General features: G+C 43.5%; 1 protein-coding gene across 10 annotated transcripts in view; it reads right to left on the reverse strand.

Moving 5' to 3' along the window:
* Positions 1-23,202, reverse strand: part of DOCK1 (dedicator of cytokinesis 1) — a 556,524-nt gene that overhangs the window by 180,528 nt on the left and 352,794 nt on the right. Inside the window, exon 30 of one of the 10 annotated variants that reach the window (XM_055245707.2) lies at positions 12,362-12,535. The exons of the other annotated variants lie outside the window; for them this stretch is intronic. Coding sequence (XP_055101682.2) covers positions 12,439-12,535 — 97 coding nt within the window. The 3' untranslated portion in view covers positions 12,362-12,438. Of the gene's footprint in view, positions 1-12,361; positions 12,536-23,202 lie in introns of those variants that run through there. 10 annotated transcript variants of the gene reach the window in all.

The following is a 23,202-nucleotide window of genomic DNA, read 5'->3' on the forward strand; positions in this document are numbered from 1 at the left end:
TGCTAACAATGGTGATTACATTTTGCCAAGAAACAACACATCTTTTTGAAGAAAAACAAAGTTAAGTTCCTCTCTCCTCCTCTCTTTGCCTCCCTGTGCGTGGCCAGCCTCACAGCCTGAGTGGTGCTTTGCCGGGTGATCAGGTACTCTGGCCCAATAGTCTGGGCTTTGGGAAGAATATACATCTTTTGAGTTAAATCAGCCTTCTTTGTTAACTTCCTGAATTCAGCTACCTGCAACTCCCTCACCCTTGCTTAATTCTCTCTCAGATTGGATGAGAGAGATGAGCTGGAAAAGGGAGAACAAAACCTTCTGGTCCAGTGAATTCTAGTTCTGCTTGCTTTATTCTTTTCCCCTTAGATCTTAATAAAACCTAGTCTCATTTTCTGAGGACCTAGGAGCTCACCAACCTGCCCTCTTTGCCAGGTAAACAAACAGTTAATGAGTGGCTGCCTTACTGTACCGCATGCTAATGGTCTCTTGGCTGGGGAAAGATCTACACAATGGAGTTTCTGTCTCTTTCCTTTTAAAAGGTAACTACAGTGACTCAAGGGACAGCCATGTGCAAATCTGCTTACACTGGACACTAGCCAGTGAGAATATACTTTTTTAGTTTAACAGAGTGTTTAAAAATCCACCTAACAAGGACAGCATGGGGTTCTATTGAATAGCTCCCCTCACGATATGACCATGTGGTGTCTACAGCTAAGAGGGAAGCGTGTGCGCATGGATTAGTGAGTGTACACAGCTGTGTGCGTGCTCCATACCTGCTTTATACCAAATAAATGTGTTATTATAACTGCATTATTTAATGAAATATTATATAAAATAGGGCTATGAAAAGAAAGTTGACTTTTACATGAAAACGAATTCTAAAGATTTGAAAAGATTAAAAAGATGACTCACTTGAAAAAGTGTTGTCAAGTCAGATGGGTGAGAGACAACTTAAAGACTCACTAAATCTAAAAAGCGTTCAAATTGTTTCATCTATTGTCTTCAGTTCCTTTTGTGAGATGGAGTCTTGCTGTGTCGCCCAGGCTGGAGTACCGTGGTGCAGTCTTGGCTTACTGCAACCTCCGCGTCCTGGGTTCAAGCGATTCTCCTGCCTCAGCCTCCCCAGTAGCAGGGATTAAAGCTGCCCCCCACCACACCCAGATAATAATTTTTTTGTATTTTTTAGTAAAGACGAGGTTTCATCATATTGGTCAGGCTGGTCTCGAACTCCTGACCTCAGGTGATCCACCTGCCTCGGCCTCCCAAAATGCTGAAATTACAAGCGTAAGCCACCATGCTCAGCCCTTATTCAACTTTAAAGGATGAAAACTGGCTCACAGGAAACAAAGGCAAACACTCATCTATAGACCCATCTTAAGTCAAATAAAAAAAAAAAAAACAAGAAAAAGCAACTTGACAAATGCACACGCTTCATGAAATGGATGTATATTTACCTATTGGAAGTCAAAATGAAGTGTGCAAGGTTTATATGCATTTTTTTAATGATCTGCTGCCTTATCAAAATTTATTAACTACCAATAATGTTTATAATTGTATAGGATAAAATGCTTCTACATTTTTAAAAATGGAGAATTTTTTAAAGTCAAAAGGCCATTTGAATCACTACTGGTCTTGAGAGTAACATTCTTTTCTGAAAGGGAAACTGAGCATGTACCAGTTGAGCTCAGTTCTCCATATAGAGGCAGCTGAGATAGGAATCCCTTAGTCATGGCCACCCCAGGCAGTAGTCATATTTCCAGCTGGACCAGAGAGATGAGGCCCTTCCACATCAACGTGATCAGTAAGATGCATCTAGTCTATTAGTTTTTCCAGCTCTGTGCACAGTGACCGGCTGCTCACTGGTACCAGGGACATTCATCTTACATCTCTGAGGAACTAGGAAGGTAAAGTCAGCAATAGGAAATGGCCCATAACATTTACCATGTGATTTCTAAATTCCCTTCATGCATTCTGCAATAGAGGAATTGGAAAAACAATGGCCTCATGGAGACCAAAGAGTAATTGGGATAATATAGGAAAAATTTGATTTTCAAAATTTTTGCTGCATCACAGCAGTCTGAGATCACGCTGCAAGGCGGCAACCAGGCTGGGGGAGGGGCGCCAGCCATTGCCCAGGCTTGCTTAGGTAAACAAAGCAGCCAGGAAGCTCGAACTGGGTGGAGCCCACCACAGCTCAAGGAGGCCCGCCTGCCTCTGTAGGCTCCACCTCTGGGGGCAGGGCACAGACAACCAAAAACTCAGCGAGAACCTCCACAGCCTTAAATGTCCCTGTCTGACTGACAGCTTTGAAGAGAGTAGTGGTTCTCCCAGCACGCAGCTGGAGATCTGAGAACGGACAGACTGCCTCCTAAAGTGGGTCCCTCACCCCTGAGCAGCCTAACTGGCAGGCACCCCCCCAGTGGGACAGACTGACACCTCATTCAACCGGGTACTCCTCTGAGACAAAACTTTCAGAGGAACTATCAGACAGCTGAATTTGTGGTCTCACGAAAATCCGCTGTTCTGCAGCCACCGGTGCTGACACCCAGCCAAACAGGGTCTGGAGTGGACCTCTAGTAAACTCCAACAGACCTGCAGCTGAGGGTCTTGTCTGGTAGAAGGAAAATTAACAAACAGAAAGGACATCCACACCAAAAACCCATCTGTACATCACCATCATCGAAGACAAAAAGTAGACAAAACCACAAAGATGGGGAAAAAACAGACCAAAAAAACTGGAAACTCTAAAAAACAGAGCACCTCTCCTCCTCCAAAGGAACGCAGTTCCTCACCAGCAACGGAACAAAGCTGGATGGAGGATGACTTTGATGAGTTGAGAGAAGAAGGCTTCAGACGATCAAACTACTCTGAGCTACGAGAGGAAATTCAAAACAATAGCAAAGAAGTTAAAAACTTTGAAAAAAAATTAGAAGAATGGATAACTAGAATAACCAATGGAGAGAAGGGCTTCAAGGAGATGATGGAGCTGAAAGCCAAGTTTCGAGAACTACGCGAAGAATGCAGAAGCCTCAGTAGCAGATGCGATCAACTGGAAGAAAGGGTATCGCTGATAGAAGATGAAATGAATGAAATGAAGAGAGAAGGGAAGTTTAGAGAAAAAAGAATAAAAAGAAATGAACAAAGCCTCCAAGAAATTTGGGACTATGTGAAAAGACCAAACCTACGTCTGATTGGTGTACCTGAAAATGATGGGGAGAATGGAACCAAGTTGGAAAACACTCTGCAAGATATTATCCAGGAGAACTTCCCCAATCTAGCAAGGCAGGCCAGCATTCAGATTCAGGAAATACAGAGAACGCCACAAAGATACTCCTCGAGAAGGGCAACTCCAAGACACATAATTGTCAGATTCACCAAAGTGGAAATGAAGGAAAAAATGTTAAGGGCAGCCAGAGAGAAAGGTCGGGTTACCCACAAAGGGAAGCCCATCAGACTAACAGCTGATCTCTCAGCAGAAACTCTACAAGCCAGAAGAGAGTGGGGGCCGATATTCAACATTCTTAAAGAAAAGAATTTTCAACCCAGAATTTCCTATCCCGCCAAACTAAGCTTCATAAGTGAAGGAGAAATAAAATACTTTACAGACAAGCAAACGCTGAGTGATTTTGTCACCACCAGGCCTGCCCTAAAAGAGCTCCTGAAGGAAGCACTAAACATGGAAAGGAACAACCGGTACCAGCCCCTGCAAAAACATGCCAAATTGTAAAGACCATCGAGGCTAGGAAGAAACTATAGCAACTAACGAGCAAAATAACCAACTAACATCATAATGACAGGATCAGATTCACACATAACAATATTCACGTTAAATGTAAATGGGCTAAATGCTCCAATCAAAAGACACAGACTGGCAAACTGGATAAGGAGTCAGGACCCATCAGTGTGCTGTATTCAGGAAACCCATCTCACGTGCAGAGACACACATAGACTCAAAATAAAGGGATGGAGGAAGATCTATCAAGCAACTGGAAAACAAAAAAAGGCAGGGGTTGCAATCCTAGTCTCTGATAAAATAGACTTTAAACCAACAAAGATCAAAAGAGACAAAGAAGGCCATTACATAATGGTAAAGGGATCAATTCAACAAGAAGAGCTAACTATCCTAAATATATATGCACCCAACACAGGAGCACCCAGATTCATAAAGCAAGTCCTCAGTGACCTACAAAGGGACTTAAACTCCCACACAATAATAATGGGAGATTTTAACACCCCACTGTCAGCATTAGACAGATCAACGAGACAGAAAGTTAACAAGGATATCCAGGAATTGAACTCAGCTCTACATAAAGTGGACCTAATAGACATCTACAGAACTCTCCACCCCAAATCAACAGAATATACATTTTTTTCAGCACCACACCACACCTATTCCAAAATTGACCACATAGTTGGAAGTAAAGCTCTTCTTAGCAAATGTAAAAGAACAGAGATTATAACAAACTGTCTCTCAGACCACAGTGCAATCAAACTAGAACTCAGGATTAAGAAACTCAGTCAAAACCGCTCAACTACATGGAAACTGAACAACCTGCTCCTGAATGACTATTGGGTACATAATGAAATGAAGGCAGAAATAAAGATGTTCTTTGAAACCAATGAGAACAAAGACACAACATACCAGAATCTCTGGGACACATTCAAAGCAGTGTGTAGAGGGAAATTTATAGCACTAAATGCCCACAAGAGAAAGCAGGAAAGATCCAAAATTGACACCCTAACATCACAATTAAAAGAACTAGAAAAGCAAGAGCAAACACATTCAAAAGCTAGCAGAAGGCTAGAAATAACTAAAATCAGAGCAGAACTGAAGGAAATAGAGACACAAAAAACCCTTCAAAAAATTAATGAATCTAGAAGCTGGTTTTTTGAAAAGATCAACAAAATTGATGGACCGCTAGCAAGACTAATAAAGAAGAAAAGAGAGAAGAATCAAATAGATGCAATAAAAAACGAAAAAGGGGATATCACCACCGATCCCACAGAAATACAATCTACCATCAGAGAATACTACAAACACCTCTATGCAAATAAACTAGAAAATCTGGAAGAAATGGATAAATTCCTCGACAAATACACCCTCCCAAGACTAAACCAGGAAGAAGTTGAATCTCTGAATAGACCAATAACAGGTTCTGAAATTGTGGCAATAATCAATAGCTTACCAACCAAAAAGAGTCCAGGACCTGATGGATTCACAGCTGAATTCTACCAGAGGTACAAGGAGGAACTGGTACCATTCCTTCTGAAACTATTCCAATCGATAGAAAAAGAGGGAATCCTCCCTAACACATTTTACGAAGCCAGCATCGTCCTGATGCCAAAACCTGGCAGAGACATAACCAAAAAAGAGAATTTCAGACCAATATCCTTGATGAACATTGATGCAAAAATCCTCAATAAAATACTGGCAAACCGAATCCAGCAGCACATCAAAAAGCTTATCCACCATGATCAAGTGGGCTTCATCCCTGGGATGCAAGGCTGGTTCAACATACGCAAATCAATAAATGTAATCCAGCATATAAACAGAACCAAAGACAAAAACCACATGATTATCTCAATAGATGCAGAAAAGGCCTTTGACAAAATTCAACAACCCTTCATGCTAAAAACTCTCAATAAATTAGGTATTGATGGGACGTATCTCAAAATAATAAGAGCTATCTACAACAAACCCACAGCCAATATCATACTGAATGGGCAAAAACTGGAAGCATTCCCTCTGAAAACTGGCACAAGACAGGGATGCCCTCTCTCACCACTACTATTCAACATAGTGCTGGAAGTTCTGGCCAGAGCAATCAGGCAGGAGAAGGAAATAAAGGGTATTCAATTAGGAAAAGAGGAAGTCAAATTGTCCCTGTTTGCAGATGACATGATTGTATATCTAGAAAACCCCATTGTCTCAGCCCAAAATCTCCTTAAGCTGATTAGCAACTTCAGCAAAGTCTCAGGATACAAAATTAATGTACAAAAATCACAAGCATTCTTGTACACCAATAACAGACAAACAGAGAGCCAAATCATGAGTGAACTCCCATTCACAATTGCTTCAAAGAGAATAAAATACCTAGGAATCCAACTCACCAGGGATGTGAAGGACCTCTTCAAGGAGAACTACAAACCACTGCTCAATGAAATAAAAGAGGATACAAACAAATGGAAGAACATTCCATGCTCATGGGTTGGAAGAATCAATATCGTGAAAATGGCCATACTGCCCAAGGTAATTTATAGATTCAATGCCATCCCCATCAAGCTACCAATGACTTTCTTCACAGAATTGGAAAAAACTACTTTAAAGTTCATATGGAACCAAAAAAGAGCCCGCATCGCCAAGTCAATCCTAAGCCAAAAGAACAAAGCTGGAGGCATCACGCTACCTGACTTTAAACTCTACTACAAGGCTACAGTAACCAAAACAGCATGGTACTGGTACCACAACAGAGACATAGATCAATGGAACAGAACAGAGCCCTCAGAAATGATGCCGCATAGCTACAACTATCTGATCTTTGACAAACCTGACAAAAACAAGAAATGGGGAAAGGATTCCCTATTTAATAAATGGTGCTGGGAAAACTGGCTAGCCATATGTAGAAAGCTGAAACTGGATCCCTTCCTTACACCTTATACAAAAATTAATTCAAGATGGATTAAAGACTTATATGTTAGACCTAAAACCATTAAAATCCTACAAGAAAACCTAGGCAATACCATTGAGGACATAGGCGTGGGCAAGGACTTCATGTCTAAAACACCAAAAGCAATGGCAACAAAAGCCAAAATCGACAAATGGGATCTCATTAAACTAAAGAGCTTCTGCACAGCAAAAGAAACTATCATCAGAGTGAACAGGCAACCTACACAATGGGAGAAAATTTTTGCAACCTACTCATCTGACAAAGGGCTAATATCCAGAATCTACAATGAACTCAAACAAATTTACAAGAAAAAAACAAACAACCCCATCAAAAAGTGGGCAGAGGACATGAACAGACACTTCTCAAAAGAAGACATTTATGCAGCCAAAAAACACATGAAGAAATGCTCCTCATCACTGGCCATCAGAGAAATGCAAATCAAAACCACAGTGAGATACCATCTCACACCAGTTAGAATGGCCATCATTAAAAAATCAGGAAACAACAGGTGCTGGAGAGGATGTGGAGAAATAGGAACACTTTTACACTGTTGGTGGGACTGTAAACTAGTTCAACCATTGTGGAAGTCAGTGTGGCGATTCCTCAGGGATCTCGAACTAGAAATACCATTTGACCCAGCCATCCCATTACTGGGTATATACCCAAAGGACTATAAATCATGCTGCTATAAAGACACATGCACACGTATGTTTATTGCGGCACTATTCACAATAGCAAAGAGTTGGAACCAACCCAAATGTCCAACAACGATAGACTGGATTAAGAAAATGTGGCACATATACACCATGGAATATTATGCAGCCATAAAAAATGATGAGTTCGTGTCCTTTGTAGGGACATGGATGAAACTGGAAAACATCATTCTCAGTAAACTATCGCAAGGACAAAAAACCAAACACCGCATGTTCTCACTCATAGGTGGGAATTGAACAATGAGAACTCATGGACACAGGAAGGGGAACATCACGCTCCGGGGACTGTTGTGGGGTGGGGGGAGGGGGGAGGGACAGCATTAGGAGATACACCTAATGCTAAATGACGAATTAATGGGTTCAGGAAATCAACATGGCACATGGATACATATGTAACAAACCTGCACATTGTGCACATGTACCCTAAAACCCTAAAGTATAATAAAAAAAAAAATTTAAAAAAAAAAAAAAAAAAAAAAAAAAAAAAAAATTTTTGCTGCATCCATGATTTCTGGGGCCTGATAAAGGAGCTCGGAGCAGAGGTGTACAATCTATATCTCTAAACAAAATGGAAAAAAGATCAGGCTGCCTGCCTGAAGCGTCCCACAGCTAGAGCCTGAAATGTCCATGTCACCAGTGTCCTGAGTCCCTGCTTTGTGGTCTTAAAGGACCAGAGGGTGAGAAAGACAAACAGCATGGGTGGCGAGAGAAGGAACAGGAACCCTGGTCTTCCAGGAATTTCCACAACCAAACAGCAGATAGTTCTGGAAGACACCTGAGTATCATATAACTTCACTCAAAGAAAGAGGACCAGCAAAAGGATGCTTAATGCTGCCCGTCCCCTCGTCCCCTCCCAAATATCCCTAAGCCAAGTCAAACAGAGAAGATGCATACAGCCACTGACAGCCCATGTATTGGAAAGCTTTAAGAATGGTGCTCAGACACAAGTCATCTCTCTAGGGGCTCTGATTCCTATGTACACAGCCAGCATCCCCACCCAACCTCTCCAGTGGCCACCCAGCCATGACGCAAGCATGTGGGAGCAAGTCTGATGAGGGCTATTTTGAAAGACTGGAGGATTTTGATGGCTAATAGGGTTTGTTGAAGCTTAAAAGACAAGATCCATCGAGAAATGTTCACAGGAGGATGATTTAGCATGAGTTATTTAAAGCAGTCTATCGTTTTAGACTCTTCTACTTGTGAGGCCTCTGCAGGGCATTACGTAATAAGGCAGCATGAGCCCCAGGGATCTCCAACGCGGCCTGTACGCTACGCGTGGGCATTAGCGGGGAAATTGGTGAGAGGTGAAATATTAATATGGCCATCATAGAGATATAGAGATCATAATATTTGACTATTCCCCGCACCCCTTCTCACTAATTACCTGACTTCATACTGCAGTAGGAAAGCAGAAGCCACATGGGTTTTTTCCATCATCCAACCACCACCTACATCTACACACAGGTTGACACCTGTACCTCCCTCTGTCCTCTCCTGTTGCAACAAATCACCTGACCTTGCTCCTCTCCAGGCCAGCCCCTCCTCTGCCAACCCTTTCCTCTAGAACTCACTGCCCTCATGAACCTCCTCCATCCCAGGGTTTCCACCTTCTCCCATCATCTGCTCATCTCCGCCAGTGTTCCCAACATGCTCTAAATCAACAGCAAATTCCTACAAACTCTCCTGGTATCACAGCTCCCGACACACCATCTGTCTGACCCTGAGCGCCATGAAAACCCAATGAACGCCCACAGCCAGGGTGCCTACCTCCTTCCATGCCTTCCTCCATGCCGCACCTGGCCTCCTCCTCTGCCACTCCACTCCACTGAGGCAGCTCTGGTCCATGGAAGCAGTGACCTCTATGTGGCCAAATCCTCTCGTTACTTCTCTGTTAATTTCTACACTCTCTCTCAGGAATTCAACACTGTCTTCTCTCTCCTGTATTTTTTTTTTCTTCCTATTACTGACTCCTGCTCTTGGTCTCCTTTGCTGACTTATCTTCTTCCACTGCTAAACCCCTAGATATCAAAGAGCCCTGGGGCATTAGCCTGGGTTGGCTTCTCTTCCCTAGAGGCACTGCCCCCCAGGTGGCCTGAATATCATCATCTAAATCCCACACTGTACCTTCTAGCCTTACCTTTCTTCTGAACGTCAGTGTAGAATTTCCAGTTGCTAGCTAAACTTCTCTACCCGGCCACCTCCTAGGCACCTCAGAATTAACCAGGCCACACATCCACATTGGGGGAAACATCTCCACTAAGGGGGTGAAATTGATTCTTGGGAGGAGGGTAAAGAACATTTTAGATATTATGCTGCTTGTGGTCCTCCAAAGCACACCCTACTCCACAAATTCTTATTCCTTAGCATTAAATTTCTCTTCTTAATTAAATCTAAAGTGAATTTACTCCTCTCCTTAGGAGGGTCATAATGGGAAAAAAAAAAATAAAGAAACACTGCACAAGGCCAAAACAGAGCTCAGGAACTCTCCCACCTTGCAAGCCTGCTTCTTTATCTTTACACTTTCCACCAATCAATTTTGGCTCAAGCCAAAAATATTAAGACTTTCCTTGATTGTTCGTTTTTCTTCACTTCTTACATCTAGTTTGTACAGGTTCACGTGGTCTCCAAAACGCGCCCCAAATCTCTCATTGTTTTCCTCTTCCCAATGACTACCTTAGCCGAAGACATGGCCAGTGCTGGTCTAGCTTATCCCCAGGGCCCTCACTGGCCATCCAGTTTGCACACCAACCTGCTACTCCCTGTGCTCCGCACAGTGGCCCAAACAGTCCCTGAAAAACATCAGGCGGTGACAGCAGTGCTCTGTTTTAAAGTTTCCAGCAACTTTCCATCTCTAAATGAATGTGGGCTATCACAGTAAGCCCAGCCTTTGTTCTGTTCCATGGGTTCCCTCCAGTCTCTCTTCACCCAAAAGTCTCTCTCTCACTGGAGGTATATATGGTTTCTTTAAGCTAAAACACAACCCCAAATCCAAGCTCCAAGCAGAATATCAATGGTAGCCAGGACCAGGATATACCCTTTCTCTACCGTTTCTGTCAGTATTCGAAACTCACTTCATCATGCACTGTATTTTGGGAGCTCACAGTCCATGGCAGACATGCATTTGAATACTGCTCTGAAATGCCAGGCCCTGTGAATTACATGCAGATCATGTTTACCCCCAAGCGTATCTCACAAGACAGAAACACTTTATTCTAAATCCAGCTTTAGTCTTAGGCTGAATATCATAAATAAATACATCTATCAGTCAGCTTGCTTTTTAGGTCCCATTTCCAAATCATCTGCAGGCTAATAGCTTTTTTTTTTTGAGACAGTCTCCTCTGTAACCCAGGCTGGAGTGCAGCAGCGCGATCTCGGCTCACTGTAACCTCTGTGACCCAGGTTGAAGCAATTCTCCTGTCTCAGCCTCCCAAGTAGCTGGACTACAGGTGCCTGCCATCACATCCGGCTAATTATTTTAGTTTTTAGGAGAAATGGGGTTGCGTCATATTGCCCAGGCTTGTCACAAGCTTCTGAGCTCAGGCAATCTGCCCACCTCAGCCTCCCAAACTGCTGGAATTACAGGTGTGAGCCACCGCACCCAGCTGCTAACAGCTAATTAAAAATACCTTTCGCACAGTATGCTACAGCATCAGATGGCAATGAGATGGCCATTTACTTAAATAAAGTAGAAGCAGTAACATTCAGTTTGAAGAATCAAATCAGATTCTGCAAGGAGCCAGCTTGGAGTTAGCAGGGAGCGGGGAACTTCCAGAGTCTGAGCTGAAGCTGCCACCTATCAAATCCTGAACAGCTGCCTAGACTTCCTTAGCTAAGGCAAAGGAAGGCGCACAGCAAAAGAGTGAAGGGTGAATGCTGGGAAGCTCCTCAAAGCAATACCAAAGTGGGAGGTATTTACGGTTCAGCCTCGGTCCAAGGAGCCCAGCCCTACATCCACCTACTGCATCTCAGTTGCAGAGTTCAATTTGTTAACTTAGGATTTTCCGGCTCTTGCAGGAAACTTCACTTTAGTGTTTTCGCCTGAATACAAAGAATAAGAAAAGAAGGTGAGGCCGTCCAGCATAATCACAGAACAGAAGAGGAAAGGGGGTTGATATGGTTTGGCTGCTTCCCCACCCAAATCTCATCTTGAATTCCCACCTGTTGTGGCAGGGACCTGTGTCCCCACCCAAATCTCATCTTGAATTCCCACGTGTTGTGGGAGGGACCTGGTGGGAAGTAATTGAATCACGGTGGCAGGTCTTTTGTGCTGTTCTGTTCTCTTGATAGTGAACATGTCTCACAAGATCTGAGGGTTTTAAAAAGAAGACTTTCTATGCACAAGCTCTCTTCTCTTGTCTGCCACCATGTGAGACGTGCCCTTCACCTTCCGCCATGATGGTGAGGCCTCCCCAGCCACATAGAACTGTAAGTCCAATAAACTCTTTCTTTTGTAAATTGCCCAGTCTCAAGTATGTCTTTATCAGCAGCGTGAACACAGACTAATGCAGGAGTGCTCCTCCAACCTTCTTTGCCAAACCTCTGCATCCCAAGCAATATCACTAAGGCAACAGCAGCAAACCAGAAAAACTAGAAAAAGAGATTTTTTCCGTCTATAAAAAATGGATTGCATGCTGAGAAAAGTGGCAGGTGCTAAAAGCTACCCATCCCGTCAGCCAGCGAAAGAACTCCTTCCCTTTCGGGGGATGGTTAATATTTATATTTACAAACATTAGCATTTAGCAGAATCTATCTCTTCCTAGGACTCTGTGTGTCCATGACATGGATCCAGCGGCCGCTGAGGTTTGAGCATGAAGAACAGCTCACAGTGGTGTCTCTGCCAAAGCATGGAGGAAAGAGGCTTCAGTGCAGGTCTTTTGTTTTGAACCATTAGAATCCACTGAACTGAAAAGATCAAGCTGTCAGAGTTCATTTTCTTCCTAAATCAACCAAACTGCAGAATAACACAAAATATTTCACTTTACAACATAATCTGTATCTTCAATTTACTTGCAGCTCTGGGAATGTGACAGGTACGGTATTAAGTAAAAACCTTCTCTGAAGTCTTATTGGAAAGGCTGACCACAAAACAGCAAGTAATCGTGCACAGCAGCCTTCCTGCATCCTCCTGCAGTTGTAATGGAACTGATGTGATGTAGTTGGCTGAAACGTACAAACACAGATCGCCGTCATGCATTTTGGTGGTAAATTTAGAACAACATTCAATTAAGGAATTAGCTCTGGCTAATAGATCTTAAAGAGAATAAGAGGTATTTGTCCACTGCGTATTTATAGCTGCAATTGTTTCTTTATGGACTCAAATATAAAAAGAGTAACTGCCTTTTACTCTCCAAAATGAACTGCTACAAAAGTATTTTATGTATTTTATTGGTTCACTTTGTTCCTAGAACATTTCTTAGGGATACGCCTTCTTTCAGCCCAGCAGTTACACAGTCACTGCCTGTGGACCACCTACTGTATGCTGGGTAACGGGACAGTGCACTGTGCAGCCACTGAGATATTCAGAAGAGATATCCACCCCCAGTGCCAAAGACCCATGCACAAATGCACAAAATCGCACATGACAAATATTAAGTGCCACACAGAAGGGTCTTGCATGAAAAACAATGTATAGAAAATGTCACAATGCTGTTAACATTTCGATTCCAAGGAAAAATTATAATCAAACATTATCATCTCTTTATAGACCTGAAGATGTATTACATAAGTGAATTTTTAAAAATTTAAGTATATCACAGTCAGGCTTTCTTGAAGATGGAGATAGTATATTATTCAACTTTATTTCCAATTTTGTGTTGAAAAAATAGCAGGAGCTTGACAAAGAATGGTGGAATTGCATGTTTGGTTTTGAAGATAATTTTATTTTTTAAACGGCATTTTGTGAAGCTTCCACATAGCAAGCATGCTGAGCCTTGCTACCCAGACAATCACCAGCAAGTGAGTCCATTCAGGTTCTTTCTGCAAGCATCTTCAAAAGACATTTTAAAATGTCATCCAACAAAAAAACACTATTAAGAGACAAAAAAAAATAAAAAAATCCCGCAGTCACTGAGTGGAGAAAGATATCTACAGCACACATACCTAACCCAAGGATCTTATCCAGAACAGATACATTTATATATGTATATATATATACACACAGACACCCACATATAACACACACACACACACACACACAAATAACTTTTGTTAAGCATAGAAAAAAGGGACAAGAGGCTTGAATACAAGAGAAAATAATGATAATTTCTCATAAATAAAAATGTGCTCAACCTAATCAGATATCAAGGAAAGGCGAGTTTAACACAATCTCACTACACACCACCAGACTGGATAAAGAAAAATCAGTCTGATGGTACAGAGTATGACTGAGGCTGCACAGCAACATGAACACTGCTTGGGGGGCAGGGACATGTAAAAAGGTGGAGTGAACAACTCTGGACAACAGTGAAGCCTTCTCTGAAGTCTTGTTGGAAAGGAAGTTGGCAGCTCCTACAGAAGTTGAAGACACACAGCTCCCCTGCCTACACAACACTATACACCCATGAGAATGGCTAAAACGAAAAACAATGACCACGCCACACACATGCAAGGACACTGGGAAAGAGGAAGGAAGGAAGGGAGGAAGCGAGGGAGGGAGGGAGGGAGGAAAGTCAGCAATGTGGCATTTTCTGCTCTGGGTGGCACAGGCTGGCATCAGCTGTGATTCATTCAGTGGAGCACGAAATCAACAGAATGGGTAGAATGTGAAATTGTATTTATTTATTTATTAAGTGAAAAGGGATAAAATGGATGGGATAGAATAGAACAGAACAGAATAAAAACATCGGAGGGCTCTGCACAGTAAGGAATTCTCGCTCAGTGACACCTCGATGGGGGTGGCAAGTGCATCGAGCAGTGATAGGAAATGTTTCTCTTCGTTGGAGTTTTGTTCAAAAACGTTTGGAAGTCCCTGCTTAGCTTTTCTTGCCAGACATCGGGAGCCTGCGGAGGTGCGGCCAGGACTGAGATGGACACTGATTTGAGAGGAAGACACCCCTGCCACAGGAGAGAAGGACGGCAGCTCGGAGGAGGCTCTGGGGAGCTGGCTTCTCGAACTCCAGTCCTATCCACTGGGTCCTGCACATGATTGGCTCTGAGGGTGGGAGAAGGAGAGGAGGCAGGTGGAGTCCCCGGTTCCTGAGAGGCTCTGTAGACAGTGCCACTTACTGTTACCGAAACTGAGCATGGTCAGGAGCTGGCATTCATTCACTGAGGACCTCCTCGTCAAGCTCTCCACTCTCATTATGCCAATGGGGCTTCCCAAGGACTGCATGGGTGGTGGGCATCACTGTCCACATTTTATGTGCCTGGCCTTGGATGTGGCTTAAGAGCAACCAGTTCTGCAGTCTCTCCTGCTACTCACACAGGGGGCCCGGAACCACTCACTCAACCCCTCTGAATCTCAGAACCTCATCTGTGTATGAGGGACACGGGATCCTCTCTGGGGACTGCAGCTCTGTCCTTCCAAGATGCCAGGGCAGACAGGACCACCATTTTGGTAACTGGCTTCTGAATAGAGACAACTGCACAAGACCTATGCTTGACAGCGTGTCAGCCATGTCACATAAAGCAATTCAAATCTGCTTCTAGGAAAACAGCAAGCAAAATGGGTTGACTTAATTACCTATAAATCAAAGAAAACTGTAAATTGAATATATATAAATATCCTCACAAGAAGAGAGTGAATCTATGAAAGCAAAGAATTTTATTTCTTTATAATGTAATTTCTCAATACATGTACAAAGTGCTCTGAATCTCCAAGGCAATGTCTGTGCTTCACACCCTTACCTGTGGGCTCAATTCTCAGATTCAGAGGGACAATGACATACTATCATGTCATCTTCATAAAAATGGAGGTGGCCACAGACACCGCTTGTTGCAAGGTCACTGGAGGTCAGGCAATGAACAAAGCACCCGACATGCACTTTCTCATTTATTCCCCCAAAACACTCCAGCGAGGCTTGACTTCTGTCTCCAATTTACGGGTGAAGAAACTACAGCACGGGGTACATCTGCCCAACACTAAATTTACAAAGCTCACAAGTGGTGGAGCATGGATTTGACCTGACAAACTGATTCCAGGGCTCAGCTCCCAACCCTTGTACTGAAGGTGGCCTCTGGCTGGGAGAGGTAGAGAGGAAAGGCATGTGGCTAGTCTTTCACCCCAGGCTCGGCAGAATCGGGGTGTAGAGGCTGGCAGCCCAAGCACCCTGAGAGGAGGCTCTTGCTAATATTTCCAATGCGCGTCCCACATGCCAGGCAGGACTGAAGGCAGCCCTGGCATGTACATTCATGTCACTGTGATTCCAATGCCATCTTGCTCCCAAACACCACCCCAAACCAAAGCCCACAAAAGTCTCCTGCAAAGACACTGGAGCCCCTGGCAGAGCGACTTGGGGAAACCACCTCCAATTCTCGGACACCCCCCTAATAAGTGAAGGCCAGTCCTATCTTCAGCAGCTAGCTGCTATCATTTGTTCTAGAGGGCACTGGTTTGGCTGAGGTCACATGGCAGAGAAGGGTGGCTGAGAAATGGGGAAACAAAAAGAAGAGAGTCACTGCAATAAATCACCTTTCTTTCTTTCCTTCCTACCTTCCTTCCTTCCTTCCTTCCTTCCTTCCTTCCTTCCTTCCTTCTTTCTTTCAGGCGGAGTCTCGGTCTGTCACCCAGGCTGGAGTGCAGTGGCGCGATCGCAGCTCACTGCAACCTCCGCCTCCTAGGTTCAAGCAATTCTCCTGTCTCAGCCTCCTGAGTAGCTGGGGCTACAGGCACACGCCACCATGCCTGGCTAATTTTTTTTGTATTTTCAGTAGAGACAGGGTTTCACCATATTGGTCAGGCTGGTCGCGAACTCCCTCGGCCTCGCAAAGTGCTGGGATTACAGGCATGAGCCACTGCACATATATTTCTATGTATTTCTAACGGTTACTTAGCATCACTGAGACTCTGTTTTTTTCCTCTATGGAGACACTAGTGACATTTTGGATGAAATGACTCTTTGCAGCAGGGGGCTATCTCGTGCATGAAAAGATGTTTAGCAGCATCCCTGGTTTCTACCCACTGAATGCCAGCAGCCCTCTCTCCCCAAGTTGTGGCAATAACAATGTGTCTGGACATTGTCGATTTTCCTCTAGGGGAAACAACTGTCCTTCATTGAGAACTACCAAAAAGACACGGAAGACACTGCCTGGCAAGCCTGTGAGGACTCAGTTTACTTGGCTGCCTCCTCCTCCTGTTTTAGACGTAAAAGCATCACACCAGAGGGTCCTATACTGCACAGACCTTCTTCCGAGTCCCAGTAGCACAGGAGGTTAAAACTTAGCATGAGAGGACCGGGAGGAGGATCATAATAAAGTGTACTTCCTCCATTTTGCTTTGCGCGGAGAGATGTTTCATGCATAAAATAGAGAGGGCACTTGGCTTCGGTCCTCGTAATGTGAAGTGCCTCCTCCGGCATTAAGTGCCAGCGGGATGCGGCATCAGTACCAGCCAGGCACTCCCGACAAGGTGCGCATGGTCTCTGAGAATTCTTAAATAGACTTTGCCCTTTTCAAACTTTCCTTTAAAGCGAGCTTCCCTAAATAAGAGTCCTGCTGAGAGCTCTTCATCACTGCCACTCCTTTGAGAGTAGGTTGATTTTTCATCTCTAAATTAAAATTTAAAACAGGCAATCTGAATAAGACGACACAGTTTAAAATATCTAGGCTATGTGCAATACATTGGTTATAAACAACCAGGTAAAACTCTGGAAATTATTTGTTTTAGTTATTAAGCAAAGAGCAAAAGCAGACATGAAATAGAATAACTGTTATGGAAAGTATCTGAAATAATTTATGACTATGCCTTAAGAATGAACAGAACTCGAACAGGTAGCATTTAGTCGTAGGTCAGTTTCCATCCCCAGGTGCGGTGGGCTCTGATACACCATCTGCAACCATATCTAGGCCCAAAAGCTGCTGAGAGAGAACTGCCAACGTCCCTGTGTCCCCTCTAAAAGCAACCTCTGGAGATAAAACTAAAATGATAGACATAGCAATGTAGCCCCACTGGGGTCCTTTTCCTGCTGGAGGGTCCAGAGCATCATTACTAGATCCAAGTCAGTATCTGTCTTGAAATCCTGATGCATCACAATGGCCAACACAGCACCCAGAAAAGTCTCCTGTGTTTCTCTGGGTGACTTGCCAGAAATGCACTCAGGTACGGCCCAAGTTAACCAACCTAGGAAGCAGAACTGTGGCCCCGGTGCCTGCCTGGGGACTCTGGGCTGTGAAATGTCTCAGGTTAGGCCAGTTTTCTTGGAGAGGAAGAAGGCTCAAAGAGCAATATTATTAAGTGCATGAGCTGTAGTAAAATGCAGGTATGGAGAACTCTAGGGAAATTTTCATTCCAGAATGTTTTCACTATACTGACTTTGAATTGCTATTTTTTTCACCCCAAATTATCAGAGACCATGCACATCTCATCGTGAGCACCTGGCTGGTGTTAATGCCACATCCCACTGGCACTTAATGCCAGAGGAGGCACTTCATGTTATGAGGACCAAAGCCAAGTGTCCTCTCTATTTTATGCATGAAACATCTCTGGGTGCAAAGCAAAATGTATAGTCAGTATAGTCTATATTTGTGTGTGTGTTTTGGTACTTAGCTAGTTGTGGTTTGACAGTGTTTCTGTCAACAACTGCTGTATACTGTTTCAAAGGAAAAAATAATTCTAAAGTGTGCCTAAAATCATCAAGCCATTGGAGGTGCAAAACCTCAATAGTAAGCCAATAAATTTAAAAATAAATTAAATGAGAAGTCACAACATCAACTAAAATCCAGGCTTCAAAGAAAGGAAAAAAGATGTTAAGAAGTAATAATCCAAGAGTTTCTCAAGCCCCAAATGCTTTATAACCGTGATTTCAACCTGCACAACAAATATTCAACTATGCACCCTTAATTGGGATGCAGAGGTGCTTCTCTGGACAGAGGTAGAACAGGAAAGAAAACACGCAGTCCTCCCGACTCGGCCATCCACAGGCTGCCACTGGTACCATGGTCCTGGGGGCAGGTCCCCTGCACGTGGGCACTAATTTTTCCCTCTCTCCCATCCTAAGGCAAGTGGTGCCTTTTCTCTGATCCAAGCCCTCAGCTCAGTGCAGCCAATGGCTAAAATTCCTTCATGGCAATGAAAGCAAATGGCAAAGTACCTGCAAACAGCTTACCCTGCACATTTGCCTTCTGAGCACCAACACGACTTATCCTTAAGGAAATGACATCTCCAAGGTGGAATCCCTTTCTAGGGCTTAAGGCCCTTTCCTGTCCTGACTATAAGCCAAATTAATTTTGGCAGAAATAGTGGAGAGCTTGCCATCCTGGACTCTGATACATCCGGTAGATAATACTTATGGTGAGGAAATGCATTATATTTAAAAAGGGAGAAACTGTTACGTTACAGAAATAAGCATGGACGATTTTCCTCATGAAAGGAGCTGCATGTGATTATGAGGTGTCCATAGACATCGTATATAGCAGGCTGGTGAAAACGTAATACGCTACGTCAATGGATTGAGAAAAACATTTCCTGGCTGAAAGAAGGATGAATAATGCGGAGACGAGGAGAAGTCACAGAGAAATGAGCCAAGGTGGTCGTCAAAATGCGGTCAAGAGATCAAAATGCTCCACCCTTTGCAGACTGCAAGCATCATCCTAATCTGTTTGGGATGGTCTCCATATGGCCGTGATTTGTTTTTTTAATGTGTAACACATAGACACTGGAAATAAATAGCAACGTGATCTCACAAACTCCAAATAGGGATGAAATTTCAAAGTCTGAAAGGACAAGTATAAGATTAATTGATTGTAGACAGAACAAAATCAAACAATAGTTTTTGACTGACAATCTCTAATGTTGAAATGGTCAATGACTAGACACCACTGAATGTATCAGGTCAGCTAAATCCCCTTCATTTGATGAGCTAGTCTTTCAGACAAGTCCAATTATAACCAATCACTGTTATAACCAACATGCTGACTGGTAACATCTTATGCATTTCCTAACTGAAAGAATAATCTCTTCTGTTTTCTATGGGCAGGATTGTGAATTCTCAACTGATTCCTTCCCTATGATCTTCTCTTGATCAGTGTCTCCTATATAAAAATCTACAGCATGGCCGGGTGTTGTGGCTCATGCCCGTAATCCCAGCACTTTGGGAGGACAAGGCAGGTGGATCACTTGAGCCCAGGAGTTCAATACCAGCCTGGGCCATATGGCGAAACCCCATCTCTCCAAAAAAACCCACAAAAAATTAGCTGGGCACGGTGGTTATGTGCCTGTAGTCCCAGCTACCTGGGAAGTTCAGCTGGGAGGATTGCTTGAACCCAGTAGTTAAAGGCTGCAGTGAGCCATGATCCTGCCACTGCACTCCAGCCTGGACAACAGAGTGAGACCCTGTCTCGGAAAAAAAAAAAAAAAAATCTACACTGTAAACTGCCAGCTTCCCCTGATAAATGGCAAGGATCATTATTTTCACCCTCCAGTGAAAACCCGACAACCGTCTTATTTGCCTTTATGTTTTATCTCGCAGTCAGCTTTGAGTATTTCGACTTCTAGAAAGCATCGTTTTCTCTACAATTTTACATATTCTATTTTATATTCATGTTCTATGAACCTTTACTTGCAAGACATACCAAGTCCTCTGTGAAAGTGTGTGGGCTTCAAAACACTAATCATTATTTCCGGTAGGTCCCAGCCTAGCCTGAAAAAGAACAGGAAGTCTCAAACACAAAACCTACGCCAACAGAGAGGGATGCCTGGAAGCAATTGATAATCACAGTTGCAAACTACACTAGCTCTAAGGACATGCAAATGCTGGCTTCATGTCTTTATTATCCTGAGAGCAGAGGGTACAGTAGGCAGGGAGGACTAGGGAAGTTGTGAGCTGGAGCAGTTGAATTTTTAAAAATTCTGTTACAAGTCTGAGTAGCTGACAACTGTGGATAAGGTTTTGTTACACACTATGTAGTCAATATGAACAAGAAAGTCTAATTCCAAAAATAGGGAAAATTACATTCAGTACTGGCCTCTCTCTCACCCACCACATGTTGTAGAAATGCCTTTCTCAAGCAAAAGTAAAGCAGTTAATAAGAAACAGTTTCTTCACGGTGACAAAGGGATTCGGTTTACCTGGCAGACTCACTTCCTACCAGGTCATTCCAATCACTTAAAATTCGAATAGGGGTTATCAGTACGTAAACTCAAGCACCCTACTGGAGCACAAAGGCAAACCCTAAGACTAGAAGAGACACAAAAATTCAAGCAAGTGGTCACATTCTCATTAACAACCAAGGAGAACTCTATGATATGGTATGATTGCTGGCCATTAGACTATGCTGTACACACAAAGAGTGAATCTGAGAAAGTCAGCTAATAAGAGTTGCAGGATGGATACCAGCATGTAGGTGCCAAAAGGGAAAAGTCTGTGCTTCCAACAGAACCTGAGAGCTTCAATGAAAACTTAGCAGCTGCTCCCCTCTGGGAAGATTACAAAGCACTTCCGGGTGCTAGCACACAAGCACACTTCTACTCTTTCTGTGCTGTGCTCATCTTAAATGTCATCTTGCCATCTGGTACTCTCATATCCTAGAGCACAGCTATAATGTCAGGCCATCGCCAATCAGTTCCCATCTTGAACATAACCAAGTGAACACCGTCCTTTGGGATAGTCATTAAATCCTATAATTTTGATTCTTGATTTACAAGTTATATCACCAAAACTAATAGACGTTGTCTTTAATTACATTTTACAAGCCCCGTGTGTCGAGGAAAGGTACGTTCACAGAGACAAAGACAAACAAGCACACAAATATATAAGAGACCACAGAGGCTGATTTTGTCCATTTCTAAGCCGTAGGTGGTAAAACTACATGTCCAACTGTGCCATTAAAACTGAAATACAGACTCCAGAAGCTTCTGGAACCACTGCTCTTCCAGCGGAGGCAAGGAAGTCTCTGGTACTTCTTAAGGGGTGGAGGGAGCAGGAAAGTCTGGCAACATATAAAATATTAATCTAGTAAGAGGCAATCTACATATACACACATATGGCAGGTAGATAAAGACATAGAATATGGTATCTGTAATTTCCATAAGCGGATTACTTTATGACAATACTAGGGAGACGAGATTTTTCTAGACTGCACAGTAAGATTCACTCTTATGAAGCACATTAATAAATGGTGCATACACTTCTAAAGGTGAAGAAAGTAAATAGCAATGTAATGAATTCCAAGCTCAAAATTCACTCACGTAAGCAGTAAACCTTGTGGAAAAGTTGTTATGTTTTATGGACACTTGAATAAAAACAAAACAAAAACACCTAACACTCTCTTGGGAAATATGAGACCTACTTAAGACCAAGAGGCAGGGTAGCTGGGTGGCTCAGGCACGGCTCTAGGGTGTATGCTCTGGATTTAAATTTTGGCACCAACACCGCCCAGCTCTGCGTCTTTTGGCAAGTGACCCAACCTCCATGCCTCAATTTTCCCATGTGTAAAGTGGGCCTAAACACAGCAGCTGTCCCAGAGGGCTGCTGAGGATATGAAGGACGTGATGGCATGTGACATCCCCACAGCAGTGCCTGGTGCTGGGAGGCATGCTCAATGTTAGCTCACTCTCAGCTCCAGAATGCAAATGTGCAATGCCTCACAAAGAATGGGTATGTACAGGGAAAGTGATGCAAACCCTTCATTTGGAAGCTGGTATTGAAGCAAAGGTGTCAAAGAATACTTAAGGGTCTTCCAACCAGCTATCTCCAGACAGTTTCAAGTATCTTACCACATGGAGGCAATAACCTTCTTCAAAAACCCACCTGATCCAGCTTCTAAACATTCATGTTGTTTATTCAACACAAAGGGCAGCATTTGGGGGCAGAAGGATGTGGGAATAAAAGTTATAGTTATCAGTGACCAACTCCAATCAGGACCTAAAATGCTTCCTTGGTGGCTGACTTTTGTGCTGTGTGGGCTTGGGAACTTGTTTCTGCTGAATGTGTCAACTTGGATAGGAATATTGGTTTGTTTGAGCTTCTGAGAGTCAGAATCTCTGCAAATAAAAGTGTATTTACTTGAAACCAACACCTCAGCACACAGGTACACACACATACAGCCACATACACACACATGCAGGTACACACACATACAGCCACATACACACACATGCAGGTACACACACATACAGCCACATACACACACATGCAGGTACACACACACACCCACATACACACACATGCAGGTACACACACAGATGAGCACGGGTACACACACCCACATGTACACACACAGATGAGCACAGGTACACACACACCCACATGCACACACACAGATGAGCACAGGTACACACACACCCACAAGCACACACATGCAGGTACACACACAGATGAGCACAGGTACACACACACCCACATGCACACACACAGATGAGCACGGCTACACACCCACACACCCACATGCACACACATGCAGGTACACACACAGATGAGCATGGGTACACACACACACACCCACATGCACACACACAGATGAGCACGGGTACACACACACCCACATGCACACACACAGATGAGCACGGGTACACACACACCCACATGCACACACACAGATGAGCACGGCTACACACCCACACACCCACATGCACACACATGCAGGTACACACACAGATGAGCACGGGTACACACAGATGAGCACGAGTACACACACACCCACATGCACACACATGCAGGTACACACACAGATGA

This window comes from Symphalangus syndactylus, chromosome 2 (assembly GCF_028878055.3).
Source record: "Symphalangus syndactylus isolate Jambi chromosome 2, NHGRI_mSymSyn1-v2.1_pri, whole genome shotgun sequence".
NCBI classification, from domain to species: domain Eukaryota; kingdom Metazoa; phylum Chordata; class Mammalia; order Primates; family Hylobatidae; genus Symphalangus; species Symphalangus syndactylus.